Source organism: Rhinopithecus bieti, unplaced genomic scaffold (genome assembly GCF_001698545.2).
Source record: "Rhinopithecus bieti isolate Rb0 unplaced genomic scaffold, ASM169854v2 scaffold_55715, whole genome shotgun sequence".
Classification (NCBI taxonomy): domain Eukaryota; kingdom Metazoa; phylum Chordata; class Mammalia; order Primates; family Cercopithecidae; genus Rhinopithecus; species Rhinopithecus bieti.
In genome coordinates this window covers 1,023,402-1,041,985 of record NW_016822769.1, presented here as the reverse complement: position 1 = coordinate 1,041,985, position 18,584 = coordinate 1,023,402, and the positions used below count along the sequence as shown (strand labels likewise).

The 18,584-nt window shown below is 42.2% G+C and overlaps 1 protein-coding gene across 1 annotated transcript in view; it reads right to left on the bottom strand.

Annotated features, from left to right (window-relative positions):
- Positions 1-12,062, bottom strand: part of EIF3J (eukaryotic translation initiation factor 3 subunit J) — an 18,541-nt gene extending 6,479 nt beyond the window's left edge. The window contains exons 1-5 of the mRNA XM_017861014.1: positions 12,048-12,062; positions 7,984-8,038; positions 7,383-7,474; positions 3,572-3,686; positions 575-736 (exon numbers count right to left, since the gene is read on the bottom strand). Of these exons, the coding sequence (XP_017716503.1) occupies positions 575-736; positions 3,572-3,686; positions 7,383-7,474; positions 7,984-8,038; positions 12,048-12,062 (439 nt within the window). The remainder of the gene's footprint in view (positions 1-574; positions 737-3,571; positions 3,687-7,382; positions 7,475-7,983; positions 8,039-12,047) is intronic.
- Positions 12,063-18,584: the final 6,522 nt, after the last annotated feature.

The following is an 18,584-nucleotide window of genomic DNA, read 5'->3' as shown; positions in this document are numbered from 1 at the left end:
CTGCAAATACTAGCAAAACCGGTTAGTCCCTTCCATACGTTCCTGCTTCACCACCCATGGCTGTCACTCCCATTCACCCAGGAGAAATGTATGACTCCTGTCAAGGTGTGGCACCACAACCACGGACGCAGAGAATAGGTGCCAGCCCTGTCATGCAACTTGCACCTTGTCTAATTCTGACATGTAAAAAAACAGTGGCCAAAGTCTCACCCAACCCAAATCCTACATGGCCAGAGACCTTTTTCCCTCAAAAGATACTTCCCAGCCCCTCTCAAGTGATAATCAGATAAAAAGAATAGACCAGTGTTTTACTAGCTGCTTTGTTGACAAGCCTAGGCATCTCTTAAGGAAGCCATAGTAAAACAAGAAGTCCTCCTACCCCTACAAACAAAAAGATCCAGCACTCAGATTCACTGTGTATCTGCAGACCAACATTCACAAGGTAATTGCTAAAAACAGCAAATCATGAGTCTGTATTATAGTATCCTTGAAAATAAAAAATAGCCTTCAACCTCCTGAAGATAACATCCTACTAAAAATCTACCCAGAGGGGCCAGAGATTAGAATTACTTACATGAAATACACACATCTCGAACTAAGACTTCCAAAAAACTGGCATAATATAGTGATTTTTCATATTGTGTAATTTTATCTTTTAGTAACTTTCCAAACTCTGTAAAGTCATCTCTGGAAGATGGGTTCATAGCATCTATTCCATAAACTGTATTATTAACACCTGTAGGAGAAAAGAAGCACTGAAAAGTATCAGGAGGTTAGGATTTTTAAAACTGAAACCTTACAAGCCAATCAGCTATCTGAATAACCCTGTTGTTTCATTCTAAAGCAGAGGCTCTAAACCTGGAGCCACTGGAGTCATTGGATAGAATGGCTGGAGCGGGGCAGGGTGGGGTGGGGGGTGGGAGTAGGGGGGCTATGAACTTAAATCAGAAAAAAGTTACATCTTTATTAACCCGTAATTCAGCATTTCCTTCAGTTTCAATTGACTGGCAACAAAACACAGTGGTATTAGCAAAACTTGACTTACCAGGAGAGATTACACACACTCTCCTGACATTACAGATTATCTTACAATATTAATATTGTTCAGTCATCATTACTCTCAAATGACATTATTTATTAGACCTGCCACTATACCTTATTTAATGCATCCATAAGGAAGCACATAATTCTGTATCACAAATTTGTCATTTTAGTATTCTGACATCTATTTCTATATAACAGGTTTTCTTTATAAATAAGTATTTTATTCATTTAAAAACAATATATCGGCCAGACACAGTGGCTCACACCTGTAATCCCAGTGCTTTGTTTGGGAGGCCTAAGAGGGAGGATCGCTTGAGGCCAGGAGTTTGAGACCAGCCTGGGCAACACAGCAAGACTTCATCTCTACAAAAAGAAATTGTTTTAATTAGCCAGGTGTGGCCAGATGTAGTGGCTCACACCTGTAATCCCAACATTTTGGGAGGCCAAGGCAGGTGGATCACCTGAGGTCAGGAGTCCGAGAGACAAGCCTGGCCAACATGGTGAAACCCCGTCTCTACTAAAAATACAAAAATTAGCCAGGCATGGTGGTGGCATGTGTCTGTATTCCCAGCTACTTGGGACGCTGAGGCACGAGAATCACTTGAACCCAGGAGGCGGAGGTTGCAATGAGCCGAGACTGCACCACTACCCTCCAGTGTGGGTGACACAGTGAGACTCTGCCTCAAAAAAATAAAATAAAATTAGCCAGGTGTGGTGATATTCACCTGTAGCCTTCACTACCCGGGAGGCTGAGGTGGGAAGATTGCTTAAGCCCAGGAGTTTGAGGCTGCAGTGAGCTATGGTCACACCACTGCACTCTAGACTGGATGACTGAGCAAGACCCTTTCTCTAAAAGCAAAACAACATATTACATTACAAAAGGGATCCTCTGTTCTTGTACAAGAACACTCCCACAGTAAAGTGGGGAGAGAGGGAACAAAAAGAGTAAGAAACAAAGATGCATCCTGTGAAAGTATTTGTCTAACTCCAGAAGCTAAAAAGGGGTAAACATGTTATATCCCAATAGAAGAAATAATGGCCTAGGCTGGGCATGGTAGCTCCCACCTATAATCCCAACACTTTAGGAGGCCAAGGCGGGCAGATCACTTGAGCTCAGGAGTTCAACAGCAGCCTGGGCAGCATGGTAAAACCCTGTATCTACAAAAAAATACCCAAAACACAAAAATTACCCAGGCGTGGTGGCATACACCTGTAGTCCCAGCTACTTGGGAGTCTTAGGTGGGAGGATGGCTTGAGCCCAGAGGCAGAGATCATACCACTGTACTCTAGCCTGGGTGACAGAGCCAGACCCTGTTAGAAAAAAAAAAAATCTGGCCCACATGAGTTTTAGACTAAGATAAGTATGCTTCTGTATCCTCCATGTCAAGTACGTTAGTTATTAACAACATCACATGTGGTATTTTAGTATGAGAAACACAACAGTAAAATCCTATTAACAATGACTGTATAAATGCATGTTTTTTACCTTTTAGTCTATAACAGGTGTCCCATGCTAGGCTTTATGCACACTTCATAAACCTGCCTCTTTAATAAACACATGGGCAGCTTTTACCATCCTAGGAAGACACATAATAACAGCCAAGAGCCCTCTATAATTAGACAAGTGCAGTTAAGACCTGCCAAGCATACAATGGTGCACAGGAGCATTCACAGCAACTCCCGGTATTTGTACAGATCCACTAACAGATAAGGTCACACTTCCCCATGAAAAGGAAAACAACCACTACAGTCAGCCTTTTGATCTGTTTAGAGTAGAGAAAGCATGAAGGTAGGGGAGACGTATCAGAATAACTAGAGCTTTCCTTCTTGGCTATAAATTGCAGTGATTTAACTGTTTCAACATGATCTTCTACTCTGAAAAGTACTCAACAGGTAATGACAAACTTGGTTAAATGAAGTGAAGGCTCTGACTATTTCTCTAGCAATGTCTCTTACTCTGGAACAGTCTGAATGTAACTATTTATAGGATGCTGCACTTTTATCTCATGCACTAACCACAGCTGCAGACACCACACACAGAAATGGAGGCCCTCTAAAGACAGGGCATGGTAAGGGCACAGAAGGATTGCAGAAGGAAATGACACTGAGCACAAGAAGGCACAGAAAAAGCTGCATGCCTCACCTGGAGCAACATCCTACTGTCTAAGTCTTGAGACAGCAGGACAGCCCTACAGTCCATTTCAAAGCTACAGACCTCACATTTCATGCAAATTTCATCCAGCTGATAAAAATATTCTACGCAGCAGTGAACTTCATTTGAGTCTACTCCTTTTTGCCCTTCTTGCATTGCTATAAATGACTTACCTTAATAATCTTTTACTCAAAACATTCAAAAATCTGAAAATGTAATGAAATCTCAAATATACACAGAGATTAAAAACTGCTTTCTAATATCTACATTAGCCAGTATCATGTTTCTTTTAAGAAAAGGAAATGTTTTCTGAACTTTCTGGGGTCTTCACCTGTAACAGTTTAATAGTGTATTGCAATCATACTCCTGTCTTACCAAAAGTTTCCTTTGCTAATTCGAGGTCTGACTCTTCCTGTAATTTCTTTAGCCGCAGTTTATCTGCTAATTGTTCTTCTGGTGTTAGCACTTTAGGTTCTTCAGGTTCTTCTAACTAAAATGAGACAAAAGTTTTTAAAAAGCACTGGGATTATGATGCACCCAGTACCTTTCTGTATTGTATGAATTCTTAAATAAGCATATATAATTATAAATAAAAGTGAACACTGGTAATTACTGTTTCAGGCATTCCTCTAAACACTTTAGATTTTTTTTTTTCTTTTTTTTTTTTTTTTTAAGACAGAGCCTCACTCTGCCACCAAGGCTGGAGTGCAGTGGCACGATCTTGGCTCATTGCAACCTCTGCCTCCTGGGTTCAAATGATTATCGTGCCTCAGCCTCCCGAGTAGCTGGGATTACAGGCGTGCACCACCACATCCAGCTAATTTTTGCAGTTTTAGTAGTGACAGGGTTTCACCATGTTGGCCAGGCTGGTCTTGAACTCCTGACCTCAAGTGATCCGCCCACCTCAGCCTCCCAAAGTGTTGGGATTACAGGTATGAGCCACTGCACCCAGTCCACTTTAGATATTCTTTTTTTTTTTTTTTTTTTTTGAGACGGAGTTTCGCTCTGTCACCCAGGCTGGAGTGCAGTGGCCGGATCTCAGCTCACTGCAAGCTCCGCCTGCCAGGTTCACGCCATTCTCCTGCCTCAGCCTCCCGAGTAGCTGGGACTACAGGCACGCCACCTCGCCTGGCTAGTTTTTTGTATTTTTTAGTAGAGACGGGGTTTCACCGTGTTAGCCAGGATGGTCTCGATCTCCTGACCTCGTGATCCACCCGTCTCAGCCTCCCAAAATGCTGGGATTACAGGCTTGAGCCACCGCGCCGGGCCCACTTTAGATACTCTTAACCCAATTTTAAAGATAAACAATGGAGGCACAGAGAAACAACCTGCGCACAATAATAGAAGGTAACACAGCTGGTAATGTGACAGATTTGTACCCAGGAAGACTGGGGTTACTTCTATAGCCTTTTTTAAAAATAAGGAATTGAGACTGTGAAAAAGGTAAAAATATTACTTTCATACACTGCTACTAAAACTGTATTGGGGCCGGGCGCGGTGGCTCAAGCCTGTAATCCCGGTACTTTGGGAGGCCGAGATGGGCGGATCACGAGGTCAGAAGATCGAGACCATCCTGGCTAACACTGTGAAACCCCGTCTCTACTAAAAAATACAAAAAACTAGCCGGGCGAGGTGGCGGGCGCCTGTAGTCCCAGCTACTCGGGAGGCTGAGGCAGGAGAATGGGGTAAACCCGGGAGGCGGAGCTTGCAGTGAGCTGAGATCCGGCCACTGCACTCTAGCCTGGGTGACAGAGTGAGACTCTGTCTCAAAAAAAATAAAAAATAAAAATAAAAAAACTGTATTGGAGCAACCTTTCTAGGGCAACTTGGTAATATGTATCAAGTCTTAAATAATACTTTTACATGCTTTAATCAAGCATTCTACTTCTAGGTATTTACCTTAAGAAATAAGATGCACACAAATATGTAAGCCCAAGAATGTACATTAGAATATTATTCATAATTTCAAATAAATGTACAGACAACCTAAATGTCCAACAGAATGGTTCAAAACATTTCCCCTTTCCATCATATTGTCTAATTATAAAAGTATCATTATAACAAATTTTAAAGATATAATAGTAGATGTCATTTGTTTCCCAAACCCACTTCTCTGAGATGACAGTTGACAGCTTACTGTGTATCTATCTTCTCTTTATACTGGGATATAATTTTTTTTTCTTTTTTTTGAGATGGAGTCTCACTCTGTCGCCCAGGATGGAGATGGAGTCTCGCTCTGTCACCCTCACTCTGTCGCCCAGGCACAATCTCCGCTCACTGCAAGCTCCGCCTCCCGGGTTCACGCCATTCTCCTGCCTCAGCCTCCCAGGTAGCTGGGACGACAGGCACCCGCCACCACACCCAGCTAATTTGTTGTATTTTTTAGTACAGACGGGGTTTCACCATGTTAGCCAGAATGGTCTTGATCTCCTGACCTTGTGATCCACCCACCTCGGCCTCTCAAAGTGCTGGGATTCCAGGCGTGAGCCACTGTGCCCGGCCGTTTCCTTCTTTTTTTTTTTTTTTGAGTCAGGGTCTTGCTCTATCACCTAGGCTGGAGTATAGTGGTGCAATCATGGCTCACTGCAGCCTCAACTTCCTGGGCTCAAGTGATTGTCCTACCTTAGCTTCCCAAGCTGCTGATACTACAGGCATGTACCACCATGCCCAGCTCATTTTCTACTTTTGTAGAGACAGGGTCTCCCTGTGTTGTCCAGGCTGGTCTCAAATCCATGGACTCAAGCAATACTCCCACCTCAGCCTCACAAAGTGTTGCAATTACAGGCGTGAGCAAACCACCCTGGGCTGTTTTAATTTTTGAACTATGTAAATGTGTTCTCAAATAGAAAATAGGCCAGGCGCAGTGGTTCACACCTATAATCCTAGCACTTTGGGAGGCCAAGGCGGGTTGATCACCTGAGGTCAGGAGTTCGAGACCAACCTGGCCAACATGGTGAAATGCCATCATCTCCACTGATAATACAAAAATCAGCTGGGTGTGGTGGCACACGCCTGTAGTCCCAGCTACTCAGGAGGCTGAGGCAGGAGAATCGCTTGAACCCCGCAGGAGGTTGAAGTGAGCTGAGATCACACCACTGCACTCCAGCCTGGGTGATAAGAGTGAAACTTCATCTCCAAAAAAAAAAAAAGAAATAGAAAATAGGCTGGGTGTGGTGGCTTATGCCTGTAATCCCAGCACTTTGGGAAGTCGAAGCAGGCAGATCACTTGAGGTCAGGAGTTTCACACCAGCCCGGCCAATGTGGCGCAACCCCATCACTACTAAAAATACGAAGATTAGCCAGGCATGATTGCGTGTGCCTGTAATTCCAACCTGGGATGCTGGGGAATGAGAATTGCTTGAACCTGGGAGGTGGAGGCTGCAGTGAGCCAAAATCACACCACTGCACTCCAGCAGCCTAGGTAACAGAGTGAGACTCTGTCTAAAAAACAAAAACAAAAACAAAAAAACCACGCAAATAAATATTTCTGATCCTGTGCCAAATAATCAAAAACAAATACATTTATATAGCTACATGGCACAGAAATGAACAATTTTTATATTTTGTTCAATATATACACTGCAAATAAAAAGTAATCCTGGCCAGGCATGGTGGCTCACGCCTGAAAGTGCAGCACTTTGGGAGGCCGAGGCAGATGGATCACAAGGTCAGGAGATTGAGACCATCCTGGCCAACATGGTGAAACCCCATCTCTACTAAAATACAAAAAATTAGCTGGCCGTGGCTCCTGTAGTCCCAGCTACTCAGGACGCTGAGGCAGGGGAATGGCATGAACCCAGGAGGCAGAGAGGTTGCACTGAGCCGAGACTGAGCCACTGCACTCCAGCCTGGTGACAGAGCAAGACTCCGTCTCAAAAAAAAAAAAAAAAATCTAATCCTGTTGACTAGAATGAAGTACAGGCAATGGCAGAAATCACTGACTATAGTCACTGCACTATCATGACTGTTCCTGAATGTTTGTCAAAACTTAAAAGACACTCATATATAAAACTGGGTTTTTTGCAAAAACCATAAATCAATTTGTTTTGGATTTTACCTACCTTATGGTATCCACTTACAGTCTTTACAGAGCCCTTCAAATTGCTAGGTAATGTTTGCAGCCTGTTAGAAACTATATCACTACCGATGTGAGAATTCTGTATTTTAGAAAACAAACAGTACTTACCCTCTTTTTAATTTCTTCTTGCCTTTTCTTCTGTTGCCGTTCTTTTTCTTTTATCTTCTCTGCTATTTTTTTCTTTTCTGAAATTTTTACCTCTAAAAGTAAAAAAAAAGTTTTATTGACAGTTATACTGAGTATTTTCCAGTTTATTGATGAGACAGACATGATATTTGTATACTGTTAAGAGACTAAACCTTTCCCAGCTTCAAACAGTGATTTTTCTCACAAATAATGGGAAACTTCTGGGACGACTCCTTCTCCTCTCTAACGTGACCCCTAAGATCCAAATATCTCTTCATATTTCCCCACCGTCCTATAGGCAGGGCTTAGATCATTCAACTATAATTAATGCCAAAACCTCTACCCTTTCCTCCTAACAATACCTAGCACTCACACAGAAATACAGCAGGTATCTAATCTGATTATATTTTGAGGAGATACAGAAAAGTTGCAGGGAAAACAGAATACAGTGGGAATGGAAGGACACTTGGTTTCTAAATACCAAAATCTCCCATTTTGTTAGCGTTCTGTCATTTGTCTTAATACAAGTCACAAATGCTCAGCAAGACATAAAAACAAAAATGGAGGTGCCCCAGTGGCTCACCTGGTTTTACTTCTGCTTCCTCTTTTTTTTCATCATCATCGTCATCCCAGTTATCCTAAAGAAAAAGACTTCCATTAACAATTCTTGCTTTTCTGTGTGAACCTTATTATCAACTTAACTACAGAGAAATAAGTTTGTTGGTATTTTTTGGTATTGCATTAACTTTTTAAATTAATGTAGGGAGAACTGACATCTTATAATGCTGAGCTGCCCTAACCAAGAAAACAGCTGTCTTTCCATTTGATCAAGTACATTTTTTTATCTTTCAGAAGTGTTTTAAAGTAGTTTCCCTATTAGAGGCTCTGCACATTTCTCTTTAGATTTATTCCTAAGTATTTCATCTTGCATGTTGCTATTGTAAATAGGGCATTTTCCTATTATGTCCTCTAAGTGGCTATTATTTGTGTATAAAAACATATTGGCAAGACCCGGTCTCTACAAAAAAAAAAAAAAAAATTAAAAAATTAGCTGGGTGTGGTGGTATGTGCCTGTAGTCTCAGGTACTTGAGAGACTAATGTGGGAAGATCACTTGAGCCCAGGAGGGTAAGGCTGCAGTGAGTTATGATAGTGCCACTGCACTCTAGCCTGGACAACTCACTATCATAAAGACCCTGTCTCAAAACAAATAAACAAAAATAACTACTGGCTTTTTTATATGTTAATATCCTGCTACCTTACTGAATTCATTTATCTCTTAAGTTAGATTTACCATTGCTTCTCTGGGGTTTTCCAGGTATGCTACCTTATCTGGAAACAAAAGATAGCTCTACTTCTTTACCAATCCTTAGGCCCTCACAACCGATTTATCTAATTGGGCCAGCTAAACCTCTAGTACAATGTTGAACAGCAGCAGAGGTAATGGGCATTCTTGCTTTCTTGATGGAAATGCTCTATTGTTTCCCCATGAAGTGCTATGCATCCCAACAAATTTATGCAGTAAAATTTACCAGACTTTTTTTTTTTTTGAGACGGAGTTTCACTCTTCTTGCCCAGGCTGGAGTACAGTGGTGCGATCTCAGCTCACTGCAACCTCCACCTCCCACATTCAAGCGATTCTCCTGCCTCAGCCTCCCCAGTAGCTGCGATTACAAGCATGTACCACCACGCCTGGCTCATTTTTGTATTTTTAGTAGGAACATTTTTTTTTTTTTTGAGACGGAGTCTTGTTCTATTGCCCAGGCTGACTGGAGTACAGTGACGCGATCTCAGCTCACTGCAACCTCCGCCTCCCGGGTTCAAGTGATTCTCCTGCCTCAGCCTCCTGAGTAGCTGGGATTACCAGCGCACGCAACCATGCCTGGCTAATTTTGTATTCTTAGTAAAGACAGGATTTCACCATGTTGGTCACACTGGTCTTGATCTCATGATCCGCCCACCTCGACCTCCCAAAGTTCTCGAATTACAGGCGTGAGCCACCACACCTAGCCCCAGACTTTTCTTCCATTGCCTCTGGATGGATTTCAAGTCAATTAGAAAGTCTTTTCTTTGTTTTGTTTTGTTTTTGAGATGGAGTTTTGCTCTTGTTGTCCAGGCTGGAGTGCAATGGCGTGATCGTGGCTCACTGCAACTGCTGCCTACTGGGTTCAACCAATTCTCCTGCCTCAGCCTCCCAAGTAGCTGGGATTACAGGCATGCACTACCACGCCCAGCTAACTTTGCATTTTTAGTAGAGACGGGGTTTGCCCATGTTGGTCAGGCTGGTCTCAAACTCCCAACCTCAGGTGATCCGCCCACCTCCACCTCCCAAAGTGCTGGGATTACAGGCATGAGCCATTTCGCCCAGCCATAAAGTCTTTTCTTACACCTAAGAATTCACCCACAATTTTTTCTAGAATGTGTAGGGTTTCACTGTTTTTTTATTTAGATCTCTGATCTATTTGGAGTTTTTGTCTTGTGTATGATGTGCGACACGGATCTAGTTGTATTTTTTTCCAAAAGGGCTACCCAGTTGTCACCGCATCATTTATTAAAAACCCTTTAATAAATAATGATTTTCTCCCTGGGCTATGGTTTGAATGTGTCCTGTAAGTTCATGTGATGAAAACTGAATCTCCAATCCAACAGTGTTGAGAAGTAGGGTCTTTCAGAAATGGTTAGAGGCAAAGCCCTCATGAATGGATTATTAATACCTTTATCTTAGGAGTAGATACCTGATAAAAGGATGAGTTCTGCAATCCTTTGTGCTCTTTTGCCCTTCTGCCACAGGATAATAGCACAAGAAGGCCCTCACCAGATGCCAGCACCTTGATATTGGACTTCTCAGCCTCCATAACCATACGAAATAAATCTGTTTATAAAATACCCCATCTATTGCATTCTATTGCAGCAAAAAAAATTTTAAGATACCCTGTGACTTACCATACACTAAATGTTCATATATACTTGGTCTACTTCTGGGCTTTTGATCCTATCCCACTAATCTACTGTCTCTCCATACACCAGTACCATACTGGGGTTTGTTTTGTTTTGCTTTTTGAGACGGAGTTTCGCTCTCGTCGCCCAAGAGTAACCCAGGAGTGGGAGGCTGCAGTGAGTCGAGATTGCACCATTGCACTCCAGCCCAGATACAGTGCAAGACTTTGTCTCAAAAAAAAAAAAAAAAAAAAAAAAAAAAGGAGTCAAGGCCGGCACATGCCTGTAATTCCAATACTTTGGGAAGCCAAGGTGGGCAGATCACCTGAGGTTGGGAGTTCAAGACCAGCCTCACCAATATGGAGAAACCCCATCTCTACTAAAAGTACAAAATTTGCTGGGTGTGGTGGCACATGCCTGTAATTCCAGCTACTCAGGAGGCTGAGGCAGGAGAATCACTTGAACCTGGGAGGCAGAGGTTGTGGTGAGCCGAGATCGCGCCATTGCACTCTAGCCTGGGCAACAAGAGCAAAACTCTGTCTCCAAAAAAAAAAAAAAAAAGTCTAGAGCTGATCAAGCCTTCATGGATTCCACTCTAACTCAGGGCACTTTAAAATAGATCTAGGCAGGTGCAGCAGCTCAGACCTGTAATCCCAGCACTTTGGGTGGCCAAGGCGGGCAGATCACTTGAGACCAGGAGTTCTGAGACCAGCCTGACCAATATGATGAAACCCCATTTCTACTAAAAAATACAAAAATTAGGTAGGTGTGGTGGTGCACGCCCATAATCCTAGCCACTCAGGATGCTGAGGAACAAGAATCATTTGAGCTCAGGAGGCGGAAGTTGCAGTGAGCCAGGATCGAGCCACTGCACTTCCAGTCTGGGCAAGAGACTCTGTCTCAAAAAAAGAAAAGATCTACACTGTCTTTTCTATGCCTAACTCAATCACTGAGCTAAATATAAACCAATTATCAAACACAATTTTCTAAAAGCTCCACAAAACTTAGAAGGCTCAAGTTTAATAGGGACAGACACAGCCATATGATTAAAGACGTTTTTAATCATAGGTAGCCTGGCCATTGTCTCAGCAACCACCAGGCACACTATGACATGCCATTTGAAGCTGAGCGGCAAGATGGCAAATGCAAGGCAAGAGGCCCTGACGCTACTAAAGAAGCAAAGGCTGACTAATATGACTAATATGCCACACTATGACACCAAGCTTCTGGTTTCATAACACAAAGGGTCACAAATTTGTATCAGCCTAGAATATAAACTAACCAAGCCTTGATTCTTAATAAAAATCTCTAAGTCCACTAAATAAATTAAAAATTCAACATCATGATTAAGGCTGTCATACGGTCTGCAAGCATAATGAAAGGAACTTTGTATAAAAAAGTAAATGTATTTTTATAGTCACCTTACTTCAGCAATTTAACCCACAGCTCGCAGTTTTAACAGATTGAAAGCAAACCAGCTAGTCATTATCTGAATAACTATGATACTAGAGTTAGAAATTAGAGATCAAATGTTTGTATTTCGCCGTTAGTTTGCTAAGTGCTTATATTAATACATCACAGTACAAAAGGAACCAAAGAGCTAAAAATAAAAGTGAATTACTAGGCATTTTTTGTTGTTTAAATCTTCACAGAACACAAGAAAGCTGGATCTGTGAGTGATATGCAGCAGTGCTTCAGTTCATTTGCTTACTTCCAGAAGGTGCATATTTACAACCCTTCTGAACAACAGGTGTAGTAACAAGGTTAACTCTCACAACAGTCCTGTAAGGAAGGTCGTGTTATCCCCCTATTTTACAGAAAAGGAAACCGAGGCCCAGACACAGCCATCCCACAATCTCAGTGAAAAACTAAGGGACCTGCTCTGAATGGACCAAAATTCTTTAAAGTGTCATAGTACAAAGTTACAGTTAGAAGAATAAGTTCTGGTGTTCTATTACACAGTAAAGTGACTATAGCTAATAACAATGTTGTATATTTCAAGATAGCTCCATGAGAAAATTTTGAATGTTAACACCACAAAGAAATGATAAATGGGCCGGGTGCGGTGGCTCATGCCTGTAATCCCAGCACTTTGGGAGGCCGAGGCGGGCGGATCACAAGGTCAGGAGATCCAGACCATCCTGGCGAACACAGTGAAACCCCGTTTCTACTAAAACAGAAAAAATTAGCCGGGCATGGTGGCAGGCGCCTGTAGTCCCAGCTACTCGGGAGGCTGAGGCAGGAGAATGGTGTGAACCCGGGAGGCAGACGTTGCAGTGAGCCGAGATTGCACCACTGCCCTCCAGCCTGGGCGACAGAGACAGACTTTGTCTCAAAAAAAAAAAAAAAAAGAAATAAGAAATGATAAATGTTTAAAGTGATGAAATAGTAATTACAATGTATACATGCATTGAAACATCACAATATACCCCATAAATATGTACATTATGTGTCAAATTACAAAAACAATTTTAAAAAAGTTTTAAATAACTAAACATTTGATTGATCTCTTTTATTAAAAATTTAAAAAATGATTTACTTTTTAAAAAGCTTCTTTAAACACTTGGCCTACAAAGTTCGTGGTTTGGGTGGAGTCAGTTCACTGTAATAAAAACAGCTTACAACCCATCTTTAGAGTAACATGCTGAAATTCGTCCTTTAAATGTATATATGTAAACAGCTTCATTTAAGGCTTTAAACACAGTATTAAGGAAGGTCTTTAAAAAGTATGTTTTAAACACTTGCTTAGAAAATTCAGAGTCTGGTAAACAATTTAATTCACTGGAATAAAGCAGCTCACAATGCAAAATAATAATAAAAATAGTATTATAGTAAATATGACTTATTCCCTGAGTCCTGAAGTATAAAATAACTAACCTGGAAGTAAGTCCCTCTCCTGGAAACTGGGAATCTCATTAAAGGGAAGGATTATGACACATATTAAGATATGTCCAGCTGGAGGTATACTGGTTACCAACCTTCTCACTTAAATTGCCTGTAGTAGTTCTTTACCGATCTTTTTTTTTTTTTTTTTTGAGATAGAGTCTCACTCTGTCGCCAGAGTGACAATCTTGGTTCACTGCAACCTCCACCTCCTGGGTTCAAGCGATTCTCCTGCCTCAGCCTCCCAAGTAGTTGGTACTACAGGTACGCACCATCACACCCAGCTAATTTTTGTGCTTGTAGTAGAGACGGGGTTTCACCATGTTGGCCAGGATGGTCTTGAGCTCTTGACCTGGTGATCTGCCTGCCCCAGCCTCCCAGAGTGCTGGGATTACAGGCGTGAGCCACCGTGCCCGGCCCCTCCCAACTTTTTTTTTTTTTTTGAGACGGAGTTTCACTCTTGTTGCCCACGCTGGAGTACAATGGCACGATCTCGGCTCATTGTAGCCTCACCGCCTCTTGGGTTCAAGCGATTCTCCTGCCTCAGCCTCCCAAGTGGCCGGGATTACAGGTATGCGCCACCACAAACCGGCTAATTTTGTACTGTTAGTAGAGACGGGGTTTCTCCATGTTGGTCAGGCTGGTCTTGAACTCCCGACCTCAGGTGATCCACCCGCCTCAGCCTCCCAAAGTGCTGGGATTACAGGTGTGAGCCACTGTGCCTGGCTGATGAGTCATCCTTTCAAGGTATATTTTAGATTATGAATATGTCCATGTGATATGATTTCTTTCTGTTTTCTTTTCTGTCTTTCTGTTTTTTTTGTTTGTTTTTTTGAGATGGAGTTTTTCTCTTGTCGCCCAGGCTGGAGTGCAGTGGCATGATCTCAGCTCACTGCAGCCTCCACCTCCCAGGTTCAGGTGATTCTCCTGCCTTCAAGACCAGCCTGGCCAACATGGCGAACCCTTGTTTCTACTAAAAATACAAAAAAAATTAGCAGGGCATGGTGGTGTGCACCTGTGGTCCCAACTACTCAGGAGGCTGAGGACCAAGGATCACTTGAACCCAGGAGGCAGAGGTTGCAGTGAGCCGAGATCACGCCACTGCACTCCAGCCTGGGTAACAGAGAAAGCCTCCATTTAAAACAAAAAGAAAAAAAGACAAAAGAAAAAAACTGGTCTGCAAGCCTCTGGTACTAAGAGGTCAAGAAGGAAGAAGTATGGCTGAAAATAGGGAGCTCCATCTCAATACCCCCAAGGTAAACAAACAAACTCAACATTTTTGTATAATGTTGATGCTCCTCAGTTACCCTTTCCAGAAAACATCACCCCAGCCCACCCATATCATGGCTCCCTCAGCACATTCACACCAACTGTATGTCCACCTCTATCCCTGTCCCTAGTTTCTCCCATCAAAGCATAAATCTTACCCCAGACACATATCAGTACAGACATAATGAAGCTACCTTGACATTCTCTACTCCATCACAGAATGGATTTTAGTAGCAAAAGAAGTGGTTCTGGCCAGGAGCGGTGACTCATGCCTGTAATCCCAGCACTTTGGGAGGCCAAGGCAGGCGGGCCACAAGGTCAAGAGATTGAGACCATCCTGGCCAACATGGTAAAACCCCGTCTCTACTAAAAATACAAAAATTAGCTGGGTGTGGTGGCAGGCACCTGTAGTCCCAGCTACTTGGGAGGCTGACGCAGGAGAATTGCTTGAACCAGGGAGGCAGAGGTTGCAATGAGGTGAGATCACTTCACTGTACTCCAGCCTGGAGACAAGAGTGAGACTTCGTCTCAAAAAAAAAAAAAAAAAAAAAAAAAGCCGGGTGCAGTGGCTCACACCTGTAATCCCAGCACTTTGGAAGGCTGAGGCGGGTGGATCACCTGAAGTCAGGAGTTCGAGACCAGCCTAAACAACATAGAGAAACCCCATGTCTACTAAAAATACAAAATTAGCCGGGCGTGGTGGTGCATGCCTGTAATCCCAGACACTCGAGAGGCTGAGAATCTCCTGAGGCAGGAGAATCGCTTGAACCTGGGAGGCGAAGGTTGCGGTAAGCTGAGGTCACGCCACTGCACTCCAGCCTAGGCAACAAGAGCAAAACCCCGTCTCAAAAAAAAAGAAGTGGTTCTATCAACCTGTCCCAAGAAGAGCCATGACATCTGTTCCTCAGTTCATAAAAGGACCATCCAAACCTTGACTGTCACACTCTCTCCAAAGTGCTTAAAAGTCTGCCCTGAAGTTACTACCAAACTAGCACTAAGCCCCTAAAGAAAGGAACATAGTAAGTGTCATCAAAAAGAGACTAGTCACACTTCCAAACAGATGTAATTATAAAAGCAAAATGCCAGGTAGCTTTCCCCAGGAAATCAGAGTTTTTGTTTCCATCGTTATAAAATTAAGTGCCTGAAAAGTAGATTTAAGGTAGAATGTTCACCACGCTGCTTCAAACAATATGCCCAATTTTCTGTAAACACTAGGAGTCTGTAAATTCCAGCAGCAAATTCAGATAAAATGGAAAAAGGGTTCCTAGAGAAACAGCTAAAATTAACTTAAAATATGGAGCAAGTCTACAACTCACTTCAAAGAGCCCTAAATGGTTATTTGATTCAAGAGACTACCTATGAACATCCAATTAAATCCCTTACCCAATTATTTTTGGCAGCCAATTAATCTTTCAACTATAATATCCAATTTATCTTCAAAAGAATCACCCAGGCTGCTCTCCTAAAATGGCTAGCTTCTTAGAATAGGGCCTGTTTATAAACTACTTGCTTATCTATACTCTTGCCCTGCAGATACACACCCATCATTTAGGCCATTTCTATGAAAGAGATGGCTGCTTTTTAGCTTTAAAATCTGCTTCCTAATTGAACACATTATTAGAAGCAAAGCAGAAAACTTTAAATCTTGCTTTCTTTTTATTTCTAACAATGTGGCCAGTAGTTAGCTGGTTCTGTCTTCATAATATAAAACTACATTATGTCACATGCAATGAGAACACATTTAGGGCTGAAAATGCTTTCCAACTTAAGCAAGATATATTTATAGATTGTCAAATAGAAGTAGCTTCAAATGAGCAATAAAACTCTTTGCCCTATAGCAACAGCCTAGGAACTAACATATACTCCTTCTCCTTTTTTCTTTAAATAACTTGGTTTAGGTAAAACATAATCTCTTGCTGGAAAAAAAAAAAAAAGCCTTTAATTGGTGTTCTGTAAGCTGTGCAGTTCTACTCTGAGAGAACTCAGAACTATGCAACGAGATCTTGGCAAGTGTAGACTTCCAGCAAACTTTGTTTTTTAAAAGCCAAAATGTTCTTCCACCATCTCGGAATTATGCTGGGTGTCTAAAAGCCAAGGTGCCTGCCTTAGTAAATTCTACTTCATTTAATTCAATTCATTAAGCTTTTAACATACTACAATGGATCAGCACTCAGCTGAGTTCCATCTCAATGCCTACCTGTCTCATATTCAGGACAGTTATCAATCTACTTTCAACTCCGGCTAAGCAATATCAAGACACTGAACACTAAACAAGTGGTTTATTCACAATGATCCATCATGATGAGAAAATATTTTTCAATAACAAACATGCTTCCCAATTCAAAACTTGCTAGTTTATAAGAGTGGCAAGGTATGAAATGATATGATTGAGATTTTCTTGAAAATAATCTGGTTGGAGGAGCAAAGTGGGGATACAGAGGAAACAAGACAGGTCACTGGCTTATTAAATGTTTCTCTCTACTGCATGTTTGGAATTTTTCGTAAGTTACACATACACATACACACACTCTCTTCAAAATACCCATTTACTGGCAAAATGCCCACCTTCTGGGTATTCCCCAGTAATTTCACATTTCTGTAAAATACAGATCCTATTCTTTAGAAGTTGTTTCCAACCCTTGAAAAACATCCTTATCTGGTAGATTCAAACTATTTATTGGAATAGGATCCTAACAGAGGGTGAACGAGTAGGATGAGACAGGCTCAACTAAGTCTGTTCTTTAGGATCACTCTCTCTTTAAATGTATTGGGGTCTTGCTATTTTGCCCAGACTGGCTTCAAACTCCTAGGCTCAAGCAATCCTCTTGTCTCAGCCTCTTCAGGATCTTTTAAAAGAAATGCTGTATGGTTACAGAGGCAAATGCCTGAGATGGCTGAACACAGCTAGAAGTTTCTGCAAACTCTGCACCCTTTGAATAAATTTAGCTTCTAAACTGTTCTACTGAAATGCTAGGAGACTAGTAAAATGGAGTACAAGTTATGTTGTCCTTGCTTCCAGTAGGTACTTACTGCCTTCTCAGTCAACACATCCTACATATCATACCAGCAATGAGGAAGGAGTCATATATGCCAAGTGAACAATTCTTCCCACTGCCTCTGCACAACTATCAGGATAGGAAAAAAGGTAAATAAAGCCAGGGTGATGGGAAAGTATGCTCCCAAGTTCTCATCTTTTTAACTGGGGAAAAGCATAGCCTTTTCTCTCCATATATATTAATAGTTGTACAGTTTAGCCTAAGTCCACTTCTGCCACTGCCAGAGAGCTCTTTGAAAAGTCAAGGACAGCAAAATACTAAGTCTACTAAATGATAGTAAAGTGCTGGAGCAAATTATAACAAAGACATCAGTTTTCCTTTCATTTCCCAGAACATTACAAATGACATTAAACCTGATTTTTAAAGGTTAAGTACTACATGCTGACATAAACAGAAGACTTCATGGAAACTAAGCCTTGTCTCCAACCCCTCACAAAAAGTACAAAAACGTAAGAATTCAGAAATTTGGTGATATGGCTGAGCCTGCTGGCTCACGCCCACAATCCCAGTATTTTAGGAGGCCAAGGAGGATAGATCACTTGAGCCCAAGAGTTCAAGACCAGCCTGGGCAACAGGGCAAAACCCCATCTCTACCAACAACACAAAAATCAGCCAGTCTCACAACTCCATCTCAAAATAAATAGGCCAGGTGTAATGGCTCACACCTGTAATCTCAGCACTCTGGGAGGCTGAGGCGGGAAGATCACTTTGACCTCAGGAGTTCGAGACCAGCCTAGGTAACATGGCGAAACCCTGTCTCTCTAAAAAAAAATATGTATATATAAATTAGCTGGGCACAGTGGTGCACACCTGTAATCCCAGCTACTAGGGGGCTGAGGCTGGAGAATCACTTGAACCCGGGAGGCAGAGGTTGCAGAGATCGTGCCACTGCATTCCAGCCTGGGAGACCTGGTGAGACCTTGTCTCAAAAAATTAGATGGAGAGGCCGGGCGCGGTGGCTCAAGCCTGTAATCCCAGCACTTTGGGAGGCCGAGATGGGCGGATCACGAGGTCAGGAGATCGAGACCATCCTGGCTAAT